Below are 23331 nucleotides of genomic sequence, written 5' to 3'. Positions count from 1 at the left end.
TTTGTTAAAGCAGTGTGTGGTTGCAGCTAACATTCAAAATGCTGTTAGCAACCATCGTCACCAAAAATAAGATTAAATAAACACATCCGCTGGATAACATCCACGTGTTTGGTAAGTCAGCAACTCTACTTTCCTCTAGTTAACCTCAATACCAGGTGTTGGGCTAATACTGACATTCGTTGGTTAATCTTTTTATCTTTTCCACAGTGTTATTTGGTTCTTTGAAAGTTACTTTGCCTAACGTTGTTACTAAGTTGGTGTCTGTATTAGCTAACAATAGTCCCTAAAGTCCCTGGGTGGCGCAAATGGTTTGCACTGACTACTAACCTAAAGATTTGCAGTTTGAACCCACCCAACAGTGCCATGGAAGCAATATCTGGCAATCTGCTTTCGCAAAGATTACAGCCAAGAAAACCCTATGGAGCAGTTCTACTCTGCAACACTTGGAGTTGCCATGAGTTGGAATCAAGTAGATGACAATGGATTCATTTTTTTTTGTTGTTGTTGTTGGTTTCCTCATTTAGTTTACATGTGGCATGAGGCACAAGGGCACACTAAATTAAAGGTCAGATTTTTAGAGTAATACACATTTTACCAAGGAGCCCTGGTGGCACAATGATTAAGCACTTAGATGGTAACTGAAAGGTTGGTGGCTCCAACCCACCAGTGGCTCCATGGGAGAAAAGACCTGGTTACCTTCTTTGGTAAAAATTGCAGCCTAGGAAACCCTACAGGGAAGTTCTATTCTGTCCTACAGGGTTGCTATGAGTAGGAATCGACTCAATGGCACACAACACCACCACTTTTCACCAAATGGCCAGAGCAACATGAAGAAGGGTATTTTATACATCACCAATCTCTTCAGCCCTACCTAGCAGTGAAAAGTAAAGCCACCAGTTAAGAAGAATACTAGATGTGAGTGGTACCTTTGTGACAGACAGTTCCTTGGATTTAGATTCAAACAGGTGCTCCAGTCTGGAAGTGTCCACTTTAATGGGTTCCAGTTTCGACCACAGGAATTCTCGGCAGCGTCGGTTGTTTTTACACGGCCACTCAAAAGGCCGAACTTCATTCCAGAACAAACGTATGGTCTTCTTTTTCTTAGTGAATGCCGGCTGACCCCTGGGTACCTGGGGCCACCCTAAGCCCTGAGGAGCATTGAACACTGGAGGAGGAGCCAATAAATTACCGGGGACTGGAGGCGGGGGCACACTGTCCAACAGGGGTGGAGGGGGTGGAGGTGGCAAACCCAGGAAGGTGGGTGGGGGTGGGGGCGGTGGCCCCGGGGTCTCTCTGTGACCCAGGTCCACATCCAGGACGTCGATGTCATCCTCCTCCCCCAGGTCGGTGAAGTCCATGTCTTGGATTCTGAGCTCCCGTGGATTGGCCATAAGCTGGTCCCAGATGTAGTCAGACTCTGTCTTTGGCTGTGCTGGGGCTTTCTCCGGAACTATGTCATTGGGCTCATCATCGGGAGAGATGGATCCTTTCCCCAGGTCCCCGTTGTTGAACTTCTCAGCAAAGGCTTTCACACTGCCCCGATTGTCCAGAGAGCCAACATCCACCCTCCTGACACTCTCATCCTGGGCCTGAGAGTGGGCCTGCAGTGTGGATATCCTGCTGGCGAGGCTGGCTACCGCCTCCGCCCCCTGCTCAGTTCTCCCTGGCTCACCCTCCTCCTTCTCCTCGTCATCTGTGGGCTTTCTGTTATGGGCATACAGCATGTCCAGCATGAAGCGTTTATTGGTGAGGATGTCGCCACACTGTTCATTTATACCTGCATCCTGAACGCCCGAGGACCACAAACCTGGAGTGTGCAGGAGAGAAAAAAAAAAAAAAAATGAGAAAGTGGCAGAGGCCTTGTACCATGAGAAAACCAACTGGGCAGTGAGCATTACTCAAAGGAGGGACTTGGGAGAAGACAACGAGATAATTAAACCAAAGCATGTGGTGGCAGTCATGGCTGACAAGGGGCTGGTGACCAGGAAGAGATGCTGCATCCAAGTCCCAGTGACCTATTGAGGACACACGACTCTTATGGCATGATGTTACTCATGGTTCCCAGCTAGGCTCATGGGAGAAATTCCTTACCCTCCCCTGCCTCCCACGGGAGCTGGTCAGTACTCCCCAGGCACAAGTAAAGGAGCCTCTGTTCTAACTAGACACTAAGAGGCAAAGGAAGATGATCCTTTGTCCACAGCAGGCACTAGGGAGGCTGTAAGGTAACTTCTGTTTCCCGCCTACTCCATATCTGCACCAGGGCAGCTCAAAGTCCCTGGAGAAAAATACAAAGCATGCCATTGGTCACACTTGAAATTCATGGTGACTAGTCTCCAGAAGGAAACCCTGGTGGCATAGTGGTTAAGTGCTATGGCTGCTAACCAAAAGATCGCCAGTTCAAATCTACCAGGCGCTCCTTGGAAGCTCTATAGGACAGTCGACTCGACGGCAATTGTTTATTTTTTTAGTCTCCAAAAGGAGCCCTGGTGGTGCAGTGGTTAACAGCTACGGCTGCTAACCAAAAGCCTGGCAGTTCAAATCCACCAGCCACTCCTTGGAAACTTTATGGGGCAGTTCTACTCTGTTCTGTAGGGTCACTATGAGTCAGAATCAACTTGACGACAACAGGTTTCTGTTTTTGTTTTTTTATAGTCTCCCAAAACCAAAACAGTTGTCCTTGATTCAATTCCAACTCATGGCAAGCCCATGCGTGTCATAGTACAACTGTACTCCATAAGGTTTTCAATGGCTGTGACGTTTCCAAAATAGATCACCAGGTGATCTTCCAAGGTGCCTCTGGGCAGACTCAATCCTCCAACCTGTCAGTTAACAGCTGAGCATGTTAACTGTCTGTATCCCCCAGGGACTCCTCACTAGTCTCCAGGGAGCCCTTCATGGATGACATTGATGAAATGTCTGATCATCCATTCCCTCTCCTAGAGGACTTGCTCATGCTGCTCCTCTCTCCTCTAACCTCCCCACCCATCTCATCCGCAAGGGTGATTTGCTTCTGTTAAAACTGGTGAACTAGGGGGGACAACTTAGTTCACCAACTTAATGGAAGTAGTCAGAAGAGATCTTCCAGAGCTTCCATTCCACCTCCACCCACCCACTGGCCTCTCTCCTGTGACTACGTTATACCTTCCCTCTTAGCAGGGGTCAACCACTCCACTCATAAATTAGAAAACCACTCCAGCCATTCTCTCCTGTATCTCCCACACTCCTCCTGCTAGATCTTTCCTACTGGCAAATAAACATGGCATAATCTCTCCCATCTTAAAAATACAAAACTTCTTTTGATCCCACTTACCCTTCCAGCCATCACTCAACTTTTAAAGTTAAAACTGGTAATAAGAGTTGTCTTTGCCAAGGAACACAATAAAGGGTCCTGGACAGAGCCGGAGAAAAATGTAGAACGAAATTCTAACTCAAAAACAAAGACCAGACTTACTGGCCTGACAGACTGGAGAAACCCTGAGAGTATGGCCCCAGACACCCTTTCAGCTCAGTAATGAGGTCACTCCTGAGGTTCATCCTTCAGCCAAAGATTAGACAGACCCATAAAACAAAACAAGACTAAAGGGGCACACCAGCCCTGGGGCAAGGACTAGAAGTCAGGAGGGAACAGGAAAGCTGGTAATAGGGAACCCAAGGTTGAGCAAGGAGAGTGTCGATGTGTTGTAGGGTTGTTAACCAATGTCACAAAACAATATGTGCACTGTTTAATGAGAAACTAGTTCATTTCGTAAACCTTCATCCAAAGTACAATAAAAAAAAGAGTTGTCTTTGCTCATTGTCTTGAATTCGTCTCCTTTTGTTTTCCCTTGAACCCAGTCTAATGAAGATTTTACTCCCATCACCCTTTGAAACTGCACCTTTCAAGGTGGCTTCCATGTTGCTATATCCCACCACATTGACTCGGTTGGTCATTCCTCCTCCTTCACGTACTTTCTTCACTTGGCTTCCAGGGTACTGCACTCACCTGGTTTTCTTCTTTCTTTCTGGCCACTCCTTCTCAGTCTTCTTTGCTGGTATCCCCTTGTCTTTACCCTTTAAATGTTCTTGGATCTCTTCTCTCCATCTGTACCTACTCTCTTCATCATCATCTCATCCAGTTTCAGGGCCTTAAATACCATCCATAAATGGATCTTCTGTCCCCTCTCCCCCATCCCGGTAGCCTAATGGGACCTACTTGTCTTGCTGTTGTTTCCTAACTTGACTCCATCCATCTTGCAGCTAGTTGCAAGAATCTTGGAGTCATTCTTGACCCCTCCTGTTCTTCCATACCCTACACCCACTGCAGCAGGGCATCCTGAAGGCTAAACCTTCATGCCATTTCCAGATTCCAGCTATTTCTCTCATGACCTCCCCATTGCAACCCTGGTCCAAGCCAGCATGGTTTCTGCCTACCGTATTGTAAGAGTGTCCTAACTGATCTCTCTGCTTCCCCTCTGGCTCCTTTACAGTCACTTCTTAACACAACAGCCATATGAGGCTGTTACAGTATACCATCATATCTTTCTGTTCAAACTTCTTTAATGGCTCCACGTTTCACTCAGAGAAAAACTCCAGTGACCTTACAATGTTCACAAGGCCTTGCATGATTCCACCCCCCCACCATGCCCACTCACATATATCCCTCTTCAGTCACAGTGGATCCTTGCCATTCCTAGAGCTCAGCAAGCATGATCTGGCCTCAGGGCCTCTGTCTCTCCTAGGCAAACTGTCCTCAGTTAATCAATCACACAGCTTCCTTCTCTACCTCCTTTAGGTCTTTGTTCAAGCAGCATCTTCTCAGTAAAGCCTTCCATGACCACCTTATTTGAAACTGGGCAACCATCCCCCCAGCACTTGTCTATCATCCTCTCCTGCTTTATTTTTCACGATAACATTTATTACTGTCTAATCTTCTACCCATTTTATTTATTTATTCTGTTTAATGTGTACCTTTGCCCCATCACTGGAATGCTTATAATTACTCATTAAATTGTCTTCATTGAAAACTCTCTGAAGGTGGGGATTTGGATTTGCTTTGTTCACTGTTGTATCTGCAGCACCTAGAATGACTGACTGAACAGTGGTAGGAATGCATTTCCTCTGGATTTGGTTCCTAGGGGCTGGCAGGGATGTGGGGTAGGCTCTTCAGGATGTGAGTACCATCAGATATCCAGGCCTCCATAGATACTAATGTTGGCATGTGTCAGGGGACTGGGACCATGGAGTCAGCATTAGAAACTTTCATTCTGCAAAAAGATGACACTAATCCTTGCCCACATGACCCTGCCTTCATTTTAGAGGAGGCCCAGTGGTGATCTGGCTCTTCCAGTATAGCTTTGTTCTCTGTATTCTGACCATGAGTGGCCTAACCTGAGCAAGGGCTCTTAAGCTCCATCAACACCAGAACAAGAAGTTCTTGAACACTCTTTTAGGTTTCACAAGCAATATACACCTAGGAAATAACCACTATCAATGAGAGACGAGATGGCTTTTGAGGATGACTGAAAAATGTGCTTATTTGGAGTCTCTACAACTGGTCAGACAGGCCTGTAAACAGAGAGACTGTTTTAATGCCAGGAGGCCACAGCAGATAAAGTAGCTGAGTCTTCCTCAACAGACTGCTTTACTTTTCCTCCATTTGTTGGAAGAGATCAATATTTTCTTATTTTGTCAACAGGGAAAAGAGCATAATCTGGTACTATTTTAAATGCTGGTTTTCTTGCTTACTCTTGCCATTCATTTACGCCTCCTGGGTGGATTGATTCTTTTATCATTATGTAGCGTCCCTCTTTGTCCCTAGTAATTTCTTTTACTCTGAAGTCTACTTTATCTGATGTTAATCTAGCCACTTCTGCCTTTCTTTGATCGATGTTTACATTATCTTTTCCCAACTTTTGTCTTAAGTATTTATGTACATTGAGCACTATATTAAATGGTGTTACAATGTTTGCTTCAGTCATCAAATATGATTTAAGAAACTCATGAAGAAAAAGATAGACTATTTTTATTTTCCCCTATTTTTAGCCATTCTGTTGTTTCCTTTTGGAAGTCTGAGGTTTCTGTTAACATTTCCTGTTTGGAGATCTTCCTTTAGCCATTCTTTAAGGGAAGGTCTGTTAGTGACAAAGCTTAGTTTTCTACATCTGAGAATGTCTTTATTTACTCTTCATTCCTAAAGGATCCTTTTGCTGGATATAGACTTTGTGGCTGACAGTTCTTTCAGCACTTGAAAAACGTTGTGCCCCTTCCTTCTAACCTCTATGGTTTTAGATGAGAAATTTGCTGTCATTTGAACTGGTGTTCACCTAGAGGAAATGCATTGTTTCTCTAGCCTCTTTTAAGATTTTTTTTTTCTTTAGTTTTCAAATATTTGATTATCATCTTAGTGTAGATTTCTTTGGGTTTATCTTATTTGGAGTTTGTCCAGCTCCTTACATATATAGACTTATGCCTTTTGCCAAATTTGGGAAATTAGCAGCCACTGTCTTCAAATATTTTTTCAGCACTATACTCTTTCTCCTTTCCTTCTGGGACTCTTATAAACCAAACATTAGATCTTTTGTTATAGTCCCACAGATCCCTGAGGCTCTGTTCATTTTTTCAATCTATTTTCTCTCTGTTATTCAGGTTGTATAGTTTCTATTGATCTGTTTTATAGTTCACTGATTATTTCCTTTGTCATCTCCAATCTACTATTGAGCCCATCAGTAAGTATTTTATTTTGGTTATTGTAATTTTTTTTTCAGTTCCATAATTTTCCTTTGGTTCTTTTTTTATCTCTTCTATTTTTTGGCTAATATTTTTACAGTGTGTTTCCTGAGTGTTCATAGCTGCTTCTTGAAGCTTTTTTCTGATTGCTGCTTTAAATTTCTTGTCAGGTAATTTCAATAACTGACTCATCTCAGTGTTAGTACCTACTGGTTATCTTTTCTCATTCAAGTTGTGACTGTCCTAGTTCTTGGTATAATGAATGATTTTTTATTACATCTTGGACATTTTGGGTATTATGCTGTGAGACTCTCATATTTAATATTCTCTTTTAGCAGGTAGTCACCCTCTTAAGGTGTAATGAACAGGTCTGGGTGGAGGTAAATGTTCAGCTCCCTGCTAGGCCCTGCTGTCACCACCTCAGCAAGAGTGCTGACTCACACTGCCTCACTGCAGATGGAAAGGGTGGAAACTCAGCTCCCCCCTTGGCATCTTCCTGGTAAAAGCTGAGTGGTGATTTACAATTCCTCATTGCCTCCAAGTGGAGGTAGAGGCCCAGCTCCCCGCTGGCCCCTACTGGCTCTGTGCCTCTGGGAGAGCAGCGTGCCAACTAGCTCCTCGTCCCGCTGCCTCATTAGATCTTGTTGATGCTGGGAAGCTATGGTGGCTCAGCTCCCTACTGGGCACTTTTGCATCAGGGGCTATGGTGGGTGGAGTACTGACTAGCCCTCACTCACTGCCTTGTTAAGTCTCATTCCTGCTGGTGAAGATGAAGGTGAAGATCTCCACAGAACCTCACTGACACTATCCCAGTGAGGGAATCAGAATGTTGCCTGCTTCTTGCCCAGCAGGGAATATAATATTAGCTTTCTGCTTACCCCAGTGGCACCATCAGGTAGTGGTTTGCTGCTCCTGCTCTCGAGAGGTGGGGTTATATGGAAACTTAACTCCCCATTTGGTCCTATTGAAACTGCTGGCTCAGGGAGCAGTTTTTCCATTGATGTTTGACTCGGGTGGGTATTAATAGCCAAAAAGGCTTTCTGTTCTGTTAGGCTGCTGCCCTTTTTCCAGTCCTGTGGCTAGGGGGACAGGCTTTGCTAGAAGTTTTTTATCTGTGATTGTCAGTAGTTTAGGGTTGGAGACTTCTGCAGTGCCCTGTATGGGATATATGGGAGGCAATATGGCAACCCAGAGAGCTCAGTGTAGTGTCTTTTCTCACATCCCAAGGTCCCTAGGCAGTCTACCTTCTTCATTCCACCTTTCAGAATCTTCTTGTGCCTGTTCGTTCTGTTATATTCAGGGTGTTTTAATTATAAAAGGTAATACCTGGGAGAAATGGGGCCCCTCCGTCTTGGCCAGATGCCTCTTGATTTATTCACCAATGATTTCCTAAGCCCCTTCTATGTTCTGGGCACCTAGCTAGGAACTGGGGACTCAAAAAGAACAAGGCAGACATCCCCGTCCACACAAAGCTTATATCTGGGTGGAGACAAAGGATATGTAATCACAACAAAGGATGATGAATAGAGCTTCTCATATAAATGACATAGAGAGGAACAACCATTAATCGATCAATCGATGAATCAATAAAGCCACAGAATTAGAGAAAGTTGAGTCTCTCTCAAGTCCTACAAATTCATTTTCAAGTTACAGACACAATTGTTAGATATAAGAATAGGAATCATTTTAATTGCCTCTAGGTTCCTTCGTGATTTGACAATTTTCTGAAACATGAGAACTACTGTAAGAGAGTTACCCTGAGTCCACAGGTGCAGAGAATGCCTGTGAGCATTGGGACTTTTTAGGAACCAATAAGCTACGGCAAATAAACATGACCAAATCTCTCAACAGCACCAGAGTGAAGCAGAAAATAATTGCAAAGCCCTAGTCCCCGAGTCTACACACACTTGGACAATATCTGCTATTGGTAGAAAATCAATGGTTCTGACCAGGAGCTGAATCTTCATTTTTTGAAAGTTGTCCTTATGTGGAAGAACAGTGGATAATCTGAGCCAAGAAAGTTTAGTTCTCTAGCTTATTTTCACAAATGCAATTTATTGATATATTTTTGGATAGCTAACCCCAGTTACGATGAACAATTCTTATATGAAACATGATTTTAAGGCCAAATTGATCAAGAAGTCTTATACTACACTCTGTACTGTGACCATAAAACCAAACTCGATGCCACTGAGTTGATTCTGACTTACAGCAAACCTATAGGACAGAGCAGAACTGCCTAATACAGTTTCCAAGGAGCGGATGGTAGATTCCAACCACCGACCTTTCACTTACCAGTCATGGGTGACTTTCTAGTTTCATTCATTCATTCAATTTTTCTTTACTCATCCATGTTCAGGGACAATCTGTTTTTAATCTGAGAACTAACAAGCCATGCATGGGTCATGCTATTGGCTGGCAGATCCTCAGGGGGCATTCATACTACCCTTTCGGTGCAAGATGTAGGCCAGTTGAGTATGTATCTCTCATATATAGCTTATAGAAGGTTGGCCCTGTAAGACATGACTCTTCTGGTAGACATTGCGGAGTGTTAGTCCAGGGAGCTGGTATTCTGCCACCCTGAGAGCACACAAGTGATAGGTAAAAAAAACAGACCCCTGGTGTACAGATTATGCAGTGAAACCTATGAGAACTGGAACTCAATGCAACTGCCTTGTTTTTCTAGGTTTTACAAGTTTTCCATCGCTTTTCTGTTGCTTGTTTTAGGGGAAAATATTTAAGTTTTCCTACTCTGACAAGTTTCTGCCTTACATGGGCCCTAGCTTTCGTAGGTTTTACTGTATAATTCATTTACAATTCCTACAAGCTTCTGTGGCACCCAGCCGAAGTCCCCAGTGAGACCCTCTCAGGCCAAACTTATCATCCAACATGCCATCTGGTCCCTCATTGTAAAGCTACCAGACACAAGGTCAGCTACATGAATACCAGGTATAATATCAAAAAGATATAATTCCATAAGGAAAAACATGCACTTTACAGTAAAGAAAGAAGTGGCCCTGGGTATGCTGCAGAAAATTATTTAAATGATGTATATTTCAGTGGGGCATGTCACAGGGACCTCCGCACACATGGAACTGCAACTTTTTGGAAGTGCTCATTTAATTCATTTTAACAAATCTGCTCTGGGATAAAATGTTGAGTCATAATGGTTTAACACAGTTCTTTTAAAATTCTTTTAAGGAGTAGATAATAACACAACATGTTGCTAAACTTAAATCAGAAACAGAAAAAAGCTATACTTCTTATTAACAATCAAACACTCAGAAGGCAATGAAGAGCTTCTTTCTCAGGGCTTATTCCACAGGGAAAGTCCTCTGATGCCCTCCTTACCTGGCCCTCTTTCCCACCTGAGGAAGAGATGAATGAAGTAGCATGGCTGAGGGTTTACCTTCCTAAGGGACAGTAAGCTGCTGGCTGGCTGACCATGTGGCCACATTCCTCACCTCTCAGAGCCTGGGTGGCACAGCCCAGGGAGCGAGATGACTCAACAGGGACCTCAGCATACCAACTCCTCCTGCCTCCCCTCACCCCACGTTTCCTTTGAATGTGCTGAGAAGAGAGCTTTGTTTACCAGTTCCTCGGTCCCTGGAGAGCTTGTCTTCCTTCTCCTCCCTCTCCAACGTGCTGCTGGAGGACGAGATGCTGGAGGCAGAGCAGTTGTCCCTCTCATTCACCTCCTCATTCTGCCTCTCTTTTTCACTGAGGGAGGCTCTTTCTTCTGGCTCTTGCTCCAGTACTCTCTCCACCTCGCTCTCTGTTTCTGCAGGGGCTATTTCCTGGCTAGCCTCATCAGCCACCTGCCTCACCTCTGCCTCAGGTTCTGCCTCTGGTTCAGGTTCAGGATCCCCGGCACTTGCTGGTGGAGACAACAATGGAGATAATATTCACAACAGTAATTTCTTCAAAGCATGAAGTGGGATGTGAAACTGAATGTGAGGTTGATTTTTTCTGGGCTGATCTGTGATTTCTAAAGGTAATCCCCCAAAATTCCCACCCCCTGGCTATTCACTCAAACACTAATCTAGGTACGGCTGTGAAGGGGTTTTGCAGATAAAAATTAAAGTCCCAAGTCAGTTGACTTTAAAATATGGAGATGACCTGGGTGGGCCTGACCCAATCAGGTGAATGTTTTAAAAGCAGAGAAGTCAGGGAGATTAGAAACATGAGAAGGATTTGACATGCCACTGCTTCCTCTGAAGATGAAAGGGGTCATGTGATGAGGAACACAGACGGCCTCTAGAAGCAGAGAATGATGAGGGACTTTAGCTCTGCAAGCATGGGGAACTGAATTCTGTCAATAACCAGAATAAGGTTGGAAGTGGATTCTTCCCAATAGGTGCCTAGCCAGGTAAAACCTTGATTTTGGCCTTGTGTTACCCAGAGCAGAGAATCCAGCTGAGCTCTTGATTGACAGAAACTGAGTTAATAAATGGGTGTTATTTTAAATTGCTAAATTTGTTGTTCAATAATAATAATAATAATAAAAACCTAATCCTTGATTCTTTTGCCTCTTCAGAGAAATAGAAAAAAAAAAAAAACCCACATCCACAGTGCAACAAGCTGGCAAGTGGCAGCCTCACGTTTTCTGAAATCAGTGGCTGAGCCGGTAAGGCCCCTCACCCTTTGCTTGGACTGTTTGCTCATAATGTGACAGGATGTTAATCCATAATGGAGGATGCTATTTAGCAGAATCACTCCTGGGTACAAAGCTATTTGCATCAGGACTGGAGGTCAAGGGCTCATGCTTCCACCAGTGGGATCCTCCACGGAGCAGAGGAGCGGCATGGTCTTGCTTATACATGCTTTTGCTGAATGTAACTCTCAGCTCTAGGGAGCAAATGACTGAGAATACAAAAAAAAAAAATCTGAGCCAACTGCCACATGTGACAGCCAGAGAAGGACAGAGCCACTCCTGAGAGGGCTCAGGGCTGGGCAAAAGCCATATTGTGTGGCATCCTGGCAGTGGTCCCAGGAACATGTGCCAGAGCCCTAGGCACACGCCATAGGAAGTAATAAAGAAATTCGTGCAGGATCTGCATAGGGTGGACCTATAAGGGATGTGCCTAGGCCCTTCGAGAACAAGCAGACCAGGGAGCTCTCTCTGTGGAGGTACCCTCTTGGCTCAGGTGAGTGGGGATGGCTGGCGACCGGGTGTGTGGAGCAAGTTCCCAGCAGACCAGGCACTGGCATTACTATGAGGGAAGAAAGCTCAGGCCTCCCTGTGCAGGGGGCCCAGCTGACCTCAGCAAGGGCTGGTTCCACCAGGACTCACTTGGCCCAATGCCCACCCCTACCCTCCACCCCTTGTGGGCTCTTAGGCTGCCTTCGTATGAGAATGAGTCAGGGAATTGGGTAGGGAGGGAGGGAGGGAGGGAGGAAGGCAGTGGTGGGGTGAAATGTCAGCCTTTCCTTAATGTTCTTGGGTAACTTCCAAACATGACAGAGAAGAAAATCTCCTCTGTGGGAACCCCTGCAAGTGCCTTCCATGTAGGAATTGGGGGTGAAGTGAGGGCCTCTCCCTTCAGCTCTGAAGCCATGACTTGACTACCCGTTGTGCATCTTCTGCTGAGGACTTGGTCTAGTACAGGAACGTACCTCTTGGAGAGACTAAGAGGGAAGCAGCGAGAGAGCAGCAGAGGCCCCTTGCTGTCTAGTGGCTGTCTCCACTAGGGGTCCCCAAAACAGAGGTTTTAGGAACTGGTGGTATGAGGGCAAAGTTTCAGGCCTTGGCAGTCCCTGGAGAATGCCAGAGATCACATAACAGTGAACCCATGTGCCCAAGAATGGCATGTCGGACGCTTTTCCTTAAAAGCAAAAGCTGGGCTGAGTGCAGGCAAGAGGGAACATGCCTTGCAGAAGAACTCCCTTTAGTGTTGAAGGGATTTTTATGGTAATTTCATTTTCATCTGATAATAGAGCATTTAGCAAAGAGATACAAAACCCCATTCATTTTACAAGCATGGCAAAATCAGGGCTTAGCAATGGCAGTGTCATCTATTTGGCTGACAGAAAGCATATGTTTCTGTACACATTTACTTCAGAATCACCACATCAAAACGGAAATGTGTTTCCAACAACCTAGCATGTGGCAGGCATTTCTGTTTTAATTAGTAAGCATATGGCAAAAGCTGGCGATGGTGCCTCCTCTCATCTCCATCACTGACGGGGACCAGGGTCAGGTGGCTGCCATAAGCCAGTGTCTACTGACCATTCCCAGAGGAGACTGGGAGGTAAAGTGGTCAGAGCTGCAATTTTGATGGGTGCTTCTTTTTTTTTTTTTTTCTATTCAGCCCTAAAGACACATGCCTACTCCACTGCTGTGCTTCATTTCACTTACTACACAGAATTCTGTGCAAGCCGCGACCCTGGCCCCCTGATTAATCAGTAGCTGACTGGACAGGGGTGGTAAAGGGAAGCCACGCAGTCCCAAGAATAAATGGGGCAATTGCATCCCAATATATTAGGTCCTAACTTCATGGTGGAGCCCTCGTGATGCAGTGGTGAAGAGCTCCACGGCTAACCAAAAAAGTCGGCAGTTCAAATCCACCAGCTGCTCCTTAGAAACCCTATAAAGCAATTCTACTCTGTCCTATAGGGTCGCTATGAGTAAGAAATAACTCGGTGGCAATGGGTATTTCGATAACTTTATGGAATCATTCATTTAAAGTTGTGATTCAAAGCACTAGGGTGGTTTCTTTCTTCCATTACTGCTGGGGAAGTAGTCATCTCCAGAACCATCCCCTGACCAAAACACATGACTCAGTGTCAACAAGGTCTGACTGCAAACCTATGGCATGTGACGCTGTCCTAATGATGAGCAAAACAAATAATATTCATGGACATGCAAATCAATAAGAGGCTGAGAGAGAAGGCAATAAACAAAAGCACACACTTTTTTCTGACACAGCAGGCAGCACATGGGTCATCAGCATAGCACGCGGGCTGCTTTCAAAGGGTACTCCACTTGGCAGAGGTCACAGGACACAAACAAAACCCACCAAGAGGAGTCACAATGGTATGTGGTTGGTACCCAAGTGAAGGTGTTGGATACGAAGAGATAGAGATTCACAGAGGGAGGAGCCAGGGTCCATTGCAGAGACATCCTCTAGCTGTATTAATCAAACATAGGAACGACAAAGGCAAAAGTTCCCCAAGAGCCAAGACCTCTTCTTCCTCTCATGTCAGAGGGCCCTCAGCTTGGTCCTGGGGTCATAAAGTTCTGGTCAATACTTAAGAAGTGCCCAGGATGACCCTAAGCCTCCACACTGAATTCCAGAACATTTCTTCTCCCATTTCTCATTCTCTTATATACTCTTACAGAGTAGCAGGGGCGGGGGTCTAGGGATCAGGGTTTCAGGGGACATCTAGGTCAACTGGCATAACAAAGTGTATTAAGAACATGTTCTGCTTCCCACTTTGGTCAGTGGCATCTGGGGTTTTAAAAGCTCACAATTGGCCATCTAAGATACATCAATTTGTCTCAACCCACCTGGAGCAAAGAAGAATGAAGAACACCAAAGTCACGTGGAAAATACGAGCCCACGAGACAGAAGGGGCCACATAAACCAGAGAGTACATCAGCCTGAAACCAGAAGAACTAGGTGGTGCAGACCTCAAATTCTAGTAAAAAGACCAGACTTAATGGTCTGACTGAGACTGGAGGAACCCCAGAGGACATGGCCTCCAGACTCTCTGTTAGCCCAAAACTGAAGCCATTCCTGAAGCCAACTCTTCAGGCAAAGATTAGACTGGACTATAAGACATAAAATGATAGTGGTGAGGAGTGAGCTTCTTAGCTCAAGAACACACATGAGACTATGTGGGCAGCTCCTGTTTGGAGGCAAGATAAGAAGGCAGAGGGGACAGGAGCTGGTTGAATGGACATGGGTGGAGAGGAGGAACGTGCTGCCACATAACAGGGAGAGCAACTAGGGTCACATACCAATGTGTATATAAGTTTTTGTATGAGAAACTGACTTGTAAACTTCCACTTAAAGCACAATAAAAAAAAGCTTCACACACACACACACACACACACACACAAATATCACCCTAGGAGTCACTGCCCCTAAGTCAGACCTGCTACCCTATGAGCAGATATGGGAAAAAGTATTATCTACCCTCGCTCAGTTACCAGGAAACAGGAGGGACCATCTAAGTCCACAGGGAAAGTCCTAAAGGGAGCTATTATATTTGTCAACACCTGGGGGTGAAAAGTGTTTCCAGCTTCCCACCCTTGCTAGTCCCAGTGTTTAATGAGCCTTTCTACAGCCCAACAATGATGCTGGCAGTAAGAGGCAGTGACACAGACCAACACATCATGAAGGTTACAGAGGAGCAGGGAGAAGAGACCCTAAACATCCTAAACATGGCCTCTTCATGGTAAAGGAGGGTGAACTCTACCACCAATGGACACAGGGAAATCCTAGCGCCTCAGCCTCCCACAAGGCAAAACTTTTTTTAAAAAATAATTTTTACTGTGCTTAAGTGAAAGTTTACAAATCAAGTCAGTCTCTCGCATATAAACTTATATACACCTTACTACATACTCCCACTTAGTCTCCCCCTAGTGAGTCAGCCCGCTCCCTCCTTCCAGTCTCTCCTTTTGTGACCGTTTTGCCAGTTTCTAACCCCCCTCTACCCTCCCATCTCCCCTTTAGACAGGAGATGTCAACATAGTCTCAAGTGTCCACCTGATACAAGTAGCTCACTCCTCATCAGCATCTCTCTTCAACCCACTGTCCAGTCCAATTCATGTCTGATGAGTTGTCTTCGGGAATGGTTCCTGTCCTGGGCCAACAGAAGGTTTGGGGACTGTGACCGCTGGGATTTTTCCAGTCTTAATCAGACCATTAAGTCTGGTCTTTCTATGAGAATTTGGGGTCTGCATCCCATTTTTCTCCTGCTCCCTCAGAGGTTCTCTGTTGTGCTCCCTGTCAGGGCAGTCATCGGTTGTGGCCGGGTACCATCTAGTTCTTCTGGTCTCAGGATGATGTAAATCTCTAGTTCATGTGGCCCTTTCTGTCTCTTGGGCTTATAATTACTTTGTTACCTTGGTGTTCTTCATTCTCCTTTGATCCAGGTGGATTGAGACTCATTGATGCATCTTAGATGGCTGCTTGTTAGCATTTAAGGCCCCAGACACCACACTTCAAAGTGGGATGCAGAGTGTTTTCTTAACAGAATTTATTTCCGGCAAAACTTTTAAAAAAGTATTCATAAACGTGATGGGTGTTCTGAGATCAAAAAGCAGGATTCTGGGAAGGTCTGGCAAGGGTCCTTAGGAAGGCCTGGGAGGTGACACAGTGACATTTAAGCACAGTCTCCAAAGATACAAAGGAGTTAAAAGGGGGAAAAGCAGCATGAGAATGTTCTGGGCAGAGGGAAGGGCATGGGCAGAGACCTGGGGCACACAGTATATGGGAGGGGCTGAAAGAAGCCCTGCGTGGCTGGAGCTCAGAGAGCAGGGGAGGCTGGAAGGTCACCAGGGCCCGGGCCAAGGGCCTTGTAATCCCAGGTTAGGATCTGGAACTCTACCCTAAGGCAGTAGTGGCTGCTTCAGGCAGAGCTAGGCCCCGTTTTATTTTGTTTGAGATGACCCCTGACTACACCTGCATCACGGGCAAGCCACGCTTCCTCTGTGCCTGTGAACTATGGGATGAAGCACCTAGTCAGTGTGGAATAAATAGTCCAGGAAACATGTAATGCAGACAGGGGGAGGAAGAGGTAAAGCCCCATCAACGGAGCTAAAGAGAAGGAAGAGGAAGCCTGAAAACAAAGCACCACTGGACCAACACGAGGGTAAGAGGTTGGGATTCTGGACAGTTGAAAGAATTCTTCCATCCTAGATATCAACTGGGGGAGGAACTGTGTTAGTGTTTGAGGGGAAGACGGGGTCTGCAGGGCTGCTGGTTTCCTGTGAAGATCATTTACTGAGCATGTCATGTGAACTATCCAACAGAATCCTCACAGCCTCTCTATATGGAGGGCTCTGTTATTACCCTCAGAAATTCAGGGCTGGGATAGAATGGAGATGGTCCATGCACAAGGGGGCAGGGTGCCCACTCCCAAGCACATGCCTGTAAGGACCCCGCAGCATCATCTCACGGTAGGCTCAGAAGGGAGTGTGATAAACCAAACCCCGTGCACCAGAGCCTGCCAGGGTGCCCCACACTTGTCCAGAACCACCACGCCTTCCAATCACCTCAGATGGACCCAGGACACAGAGATCTGACTGCACCTCTGGGTTGCGCAAAGGAGAAAGGGAGCCACAGAAGGGCTTGGCCAGGTGCCCAGACAGCCCTTCTCTCAGTGGTGGCCGTGAGTCTGGGAATGAAAGGAGGACATGGCAAGGAATGCCTGGCAACGTAAAAGGTGTCCAAAACAGGGATCTGTCTTCCTGGACCATGTCCTGAGAGAGCAGACTGATGGGATCTTGGCATAGCCAGAATGCACTTAGCAAAGGCCAGAAAAATGTATTTGGCCAGAACCTGCACTGGCCTGATTAAGAGGCTATAAAGTAAATTTTAAGGTTGGTATGGGGATGGGAGGAGCATAAGAGAAAAAAAACAAAATGAAGCTGCATAAAAGAATACAGTGGCAGATACTTCATGCAATCTGGAAGGAATAACAGAGAGGAGGAGGTCGTCAGACTCTTTAGAAGGAAGTAATCAGGAATCTGGTCATCACCATCCTTTGTGGAAAGACCCATAAGCAGAATGTGACCACTAAAAGGAATTTTTTATTCAAAAGGAACAGACATTACAGGAGAAAGAGGGGTTGAGGAAGCAGGATGGGAAACCATCAACATGATGACCAAGAGAAGAGGGAAAACTAAGAGTTTTTTGTTGAGAGAATATTAAAGGCTGCCCAGTCAGATGGAGAAGATGACTGGTGCAGGCAGATCACAAAACTGGGAGAGAAAAAGAGCAGGTTGCAAGAATGTCTGCCTGGCTGGCCCTGCTCCTACTCAGGCAGGGCAGACCTTCGCTCGTGTTATCTAGTTCTCTTTGTCCCTCCAAAAGTCCCACACCAACGCCTCATCTGGTCCCCAAAACCTCTCTAGATGTCAGGTCCTGCTTGGCCCTAAGTGAAGTAAAAATAAAAGTTACTATATAACAAGTGCCTTCTATAAACCCTGGTGGTGTAGTGGTTACATGCTACGGTTGCTAACCAAAAGGTCAGCAGTTTGAATCCACCAGACGCTCCTTGGAAACCCTGTGGGGCAGTTCTACTTTGTCCTGTAGGGTCGCTATGAGTCAGAATTGACTACAGCAATGGTTTGGGTTTGTGTGTCGAGTGCCCTCTAGAGAACTAGTGCCTTCCACACACCGATGCTATACTAGAAACTGTACACACTTCACCCTGTTTAGTTCTCACGCCAAGAATATGAGGTAAAGATTAACATCCCTGTGTGAGAAATGAGGAAACATGTTTAGAGAGGTTAAGGAACCGGTCCAGGGCTACACACCTGAATACTCTTGGATTGCTCTCCAGGACCATTCTCCCTTTTGCTCTGTGAACTGGGTGGCTGAACTCTATAGGGAACATCTCTGCATCTGCTTATTCTCTGACTTTGAGATGGGTTTGGTCACTGGGAGACACTAACAAAGGCTAGAAGGCAGGACAGAGAGGCTGGAGTATTTATTTTCTTGCTCCCTTCATGCAGGGCCACACTTTGGCACAGGTCAGCAGTCCACTGCTTCTGTTCAGTGGTCCCCCGATGGCTACAGCTCTTACCAAGTGCCAGTCATTCTCCAGTTCCTTCAGGCCTAGAGGTGGAAATAGTTCACAGCTTCCCACTGCTGCTACTCCCTGCTGCTACTCTTTTGCTGGTCCCTTAACCCTGTCCCTGTCCACTCTTCTGCAAAGAGTCCCTTCATTGAAGGCCTTCACTTATTACCATCTGCTTCCAACAGGGCCTCACTCAGAAACAGAGCTAATGCTAGCAGAGCTGGAATATGAAGTTAGGTCTGCCTGATTGAAACATTTGTGTTATGAACTACGATGTTACACTGTGTGGTGGATGACTTAAGCCACAAAAGAGAAGTATATAATCACTGCTGGTATAAGGGGCATACAGTGGGCAAGAATGTTCCAATTGTGCTTTCCTCAATGTCTCTGACAGCTGAGTCCAGAGTGTCCAATTGGAATCTCTTGTCATGCAATTTTTCTTTGAAGAGATAAACTGCTGGTAGAAAGATCTTAACTTAATAAGTCTTTGGGTGGCTTCAACTGATTTCAGTCTGTGATGGTGTCTCGATGACTTTGCCAGGACTTGGCTTTCTGGCAGGTCTTATGAAACCAAAGGCTGGGCCAGCCAGTTCTATAACAGTTGCTCCAAACTGTGTAGATTCCAGAGACCTCCCCAGTTCAGAGCTAAGTAACACCATCTACTCTCAACTTGTGGTTCAATCATATAAATCTGAAAAAGGTCCCAAGAGAAAAAGCTCACAACGTTGAAAATGCTTTAGACTTTCCCTTTGGTGTTGGGCCAGTTCTTGTGAAGCTGTGCATTCAGATTTACTCTAGAGCAGGGTTTTTCAACCTCAGTACTATGGATATTTTGGGTCATATGATTCTTTGTACACCCCTGACCTCTACTCCATAGATGCGTGTGGCACCTCCTGCCCTCAAGAGACTACCAGATGTCCTCAGGGGGCGCGGGTGGGAGGCAAAATCACTGCTGGTTGAGATTTACTGTTCCACAGGAATAGTTTCATTACAGTGGCCACAAACTCAACCTACTAAGCTTTACAAAAGAAACACTTTTCATCACCAGCAAAATACTGATTCATCCTTCTGGTGTGTATGCTTTGAAAAATTAAGCCCAGCTTTGTCTTCAAATTTCAGAGCTAGATTTTCCTAACAGGTTGGGGCTAAGTCACCTCTTCAAATGAAAACCATACATAGTCAAAATTATCTTGTGAAGTCCCTTTGGAAGGTGTCACTTTATAGATACCATACCCACCCTCCATAATTTGAACAATCAAGGTTTTCATTAAGCTTTAACGGAACTCCATAAGAAGTACTGGGCTTGCATTATCCATGGACCATGTTACCTCTGAATACAAATCCTTAACTCTAAAATTGCAACTGCTGCAGCAAGTTGTTCACACTACAAGAGGCATATGGGAATTGGCAATGGCCCAAGAAAAAAACAGACCCCTGTCCCTCATCTCATGCTAACTTGGGGACATGCACTTGAGGCGAATGTTGGTGAGATTACCGGCACTATTTATTAATTTTTCACTTAGATGAAGGTTTACAGAACAAACTAGTTTCTCAACAAACAGTTGGTACACACATTCTTCTATGACATTGGTTAACAACTCCACGGCATGTCAGCACTCTCCCTTCTCAGCCCTAGGTTCCCTATTTATTACCAGCTTTCCTGTTCCCTCCTGCCTTCCAGTCCCTGCCCCAGGGCTGGTGTGCCCCTTTAGTCTTGTTTTGTTCCATGGGCCTGTTCAATCTTTGGCTGACTGGTGAACCTCAGGAGTGACCTCATTACTGAGCTGAAAGGGTATTCAGGGGCCATACTCTCAGGGTTACCAGTGCCATCTAAATTGTAATTTCCACTTTTTCCCTTTTATCCCCAAGACCATACTTCTGATTAAATTCATCTGATTAAACATGTGTTTAATATAACTCCATTGTGGTATCACATAGGATAAACAAAACAAGCCAGCTTCTAATGTTGATCAACATATAAATTCTATTTCACACAATAAACAGAAAATGAAAACCAATTAAAGATTACTTTAGCATTCACTTTTGTATCATCATCTTGAGCCCAAACCGTATGACTCCAAACATCAACCCAGGTTTTGAAGGCTTCCTCTGAGCTTGTTTAAACATTTCTTCTAAAGCCAGAGTAGACAGTTCTTGTTTCGGTACGAAGAGGGTCAAACAAGACTGATTCCAATACTCATTGGTCCTTCCACGCCCAGTAAGGCTGGTGGAGCTCCTGGGTTAACTAGATGCCTGTTTTCTTGCAAAGCCAATAGGAAGACAAGCCTCTCCTTAAGGGTGAAGACAGTGTGTAATTCCAAACTGGCAATGCATTTAAATAGCAGCTCTAGCTCTTGCAAGTCACAGATAGAAATATCAACGACATCAAAACAAAAACTGCTATTTTGGAAAAGATATACTAGCATTAAAATCCACAGTCCTAAATAACAACACCTAACAAGGAAATTCATTGAGTTTGAGTTTTTTGGCTAGTTCATTTTTTCAGGCTTAGCGGGATGTGGTAGTATTAATAGTTGCCGTTGTGTTGGCCCCCGATCACGGTGACCCCATGCACAACAGACTCAGAACATTGTGATCCATAGGGTTTTCACTGCCTGATTTTCAGGAACAGACCACAAGGCTTTTCCTCCTACTCTGTCTTAGTGTAGAAGCTCCAAGAAACCTGTTCAGCGTCACAGTAACATGTAGTCTCCACTGGCGTATGGGCAATGCCTCATTAGTAGCATGCAGTTCCTCTAAATTAGATGCTCTGATGTGACGAGTAGCAAAACTCACTTATTTGAAAAATATTTCATGTGCCTGACACAGTGCTAGGCACTGAAACTCAGATGTGAAATGAAAAAATCTTCCCTAAAATATTTTTCAAGCTAAAGTAGAGATTTTATAAGATAAAAATAGTAATATCAAAAGAAAGTATTAGCTCTTCCTGCCAGCAAACTCTGACCAAGCACAAGGAGAACCAGCTGGCCTGAGATTGGGGTATGACTAAAAATCCCACTTTTCAATTCTCACCCAGAAGATTTAACCCTTCCTGACTGACATCTGGTCACTTATGGATGTGACTTCCCACTTAGTCAACAACACAGTTTATTTGTACTTGTTAGCAAATTCACTCACAAAGGCAGCTCGAGGTCAATAATTACTCTAGAGCAAAGATGAAAGAGTAAGCGGGCAGGAAAACTAGATTACTGGAAGTGAAATATCCAGAAAGGAATTAATGAAAATCTTTAAACATTGTGAAAAATGCAACCAATGTTTCTGAACAATTTGTGTAGTAATTGTTAGATGGGAATCCGATTGCTGTGTAAACTTTCACCAAAAACACAAAAAATTATTTAAAAAAAAAAACTTATGGGCTGATGGAAAAGTTCTATACCTTGAATGGAATTAGAAAGGTATGTACATTTATCAAAACCATTGAACTGATCACATATAATACAGGAGTTTTACTGTACTTAGTCCTCAATAAATTAAAACAAATTTTTTCAAAGGCAGTTGAATAAACATCTCAACTATCAACTTGTCTAGAATTATCCTCTGAGTTTTCCTCCTCTATTTATTACAGTTAGAATCAGAATCCACTTGATGACAATAGGTTTGGGTTTTTTTGTATTATAGTTGGATTCTCAGAAAGACATGCCCAGATATATTACATCAGCTCCCTGCAAAAGTTCCCTCTCTATCGTTTCTTCAGTCTTCATAGAGTGGCCAGTGTTGTCAAGTCTGTCTTTCATCTGTGGTCTGTGTGACAAACTTCTCACTGAGTACGTGGGAAACAGTTGTCTCTGTAGATTAATGTGTCTGTTTTCTTTTATCATGTATATTCATTTATTTGTTCTTTTTTTGTTCATAAAACATTTACCAAATGCCTATTCTGTTTCAGGTATTAAGAGGATTAATAAGGGTGAATACAGAAGCTATTGAAATGGTCCAGACCACAGATGGTGGAGGCCTTAACTAAGGCACCGGTGATGGAGAGACGGCTGATTTGAGATAAAGGAGCACAACAAACACCTGGTGACTGAGTGGCTGTGAGGGATGAGCACTGAGTGGGGAGCTGAGAATTACATGCATGCTTCCAACTTAAATGACTGTGCCAAAAGAGATGGTCTTTACCAGATGAGGACTAGAAAGTACGAACAAGTTTAGGGATGGAGGTTTATGGATGACATCTTCATCTGAGTGTCTCTCAGACTGGTACCTAGCAAGTCTGAGTGTCTGAAGGACATTCCAATGGAATGTTTAAAGAGGCTGGATAAACATCCTGAACTCAAGAAGGCCAAAGTTAGGGATATAGGTCTGGAAGGTATCAGCACATGGGAGGTAGTTAAAATCACAGGTGTGGATGCTAGAGCCCAGTGGGAGAATGTGGCATGAAAAGAGAGGGGAGCTGGGGAAGGAACCTGGGAAAAACTCAACACTTAGGTGGTAGGTCAAAGAAGCATCAATAAGAAGATTGAAACAAAATGATGAGAAAAAGTGAGACAATATAGTGAGAAGAAACAAAATGATGAGAAGGAGACAAAACAATAATAGGAAATGCAGAAGACAGGAAAGGAAAGTAACACTTTGAGTCTAGAGACTATCTGGACGATGCAGAGGGATCCAGAGCTGCTAGATCTAGAAAGTCAATAAAAAGTTACTGGAACTTCCCAATGAAGCGGCTTTCTCAGAGGAAGTTCCAGCTTCAGAAGGCTCTAAAGATGCCTGCCAAGTTCGGAGACAGACAAGACGCTTTCCAAGGTCATTGTACCCAGGGGTTCTCCTGAAAAAGTATCCTTTTAGGGACTGGAAAACCAATGTGTGATTATCTCGCAGGTATTACATTGCTGTGTGCAAATGTGTTACGGG

At 44.7% G+C, this 23331-nt stretch overlaps 1 protein-coding gene across 5 annotated transcripts in view; it reads right to left on the bottom strand.

The window, feature by feature from the left end:
- FHOD3 (formin homology 2 domain containing 3) overlaps window positions 1-23331 on the bottom strand; it is a 509300-nt gene that overhangs the window by 61005 nt on the left and 424964 nt on the right. For all 5 annotated transcript variants that reach the window (XM_049901902.1, XM_049901903.1, XM_049901904.1 and 2 more), the window contains 2 exons: window positions 10298-10582; window positions 927-1807 (listed from right to left, as the gene is read on the bottom strand). In XM_049901902.1, the coding sequence (XP_049757859.1) occupies window positions 927-1807; window positions 10298-10582 (1166 nt within the window). The remainder of the gene's footprint in view (window positions 1-926; window positions 1808-10297; window positions 10583-23331) is intronic.

Source organism: Elephas maximus, chromosome 11, assembly GCF_024166365.1.
Source record: "Elephas maximus indicus isolate mEleMax1 chromosome 11, mEleMax1 primary haplotype, whole genome shotgun sequence".
Taxonomy (NCBI): Eukaryota; Metazoa; Chordata; class Mammalia; order Proboscidea; family Elephantidae; genus Elephas; species Elephas maximus.
This window is presented reverse-complemented; position numbering and strand designations above follow the sequence as displayed.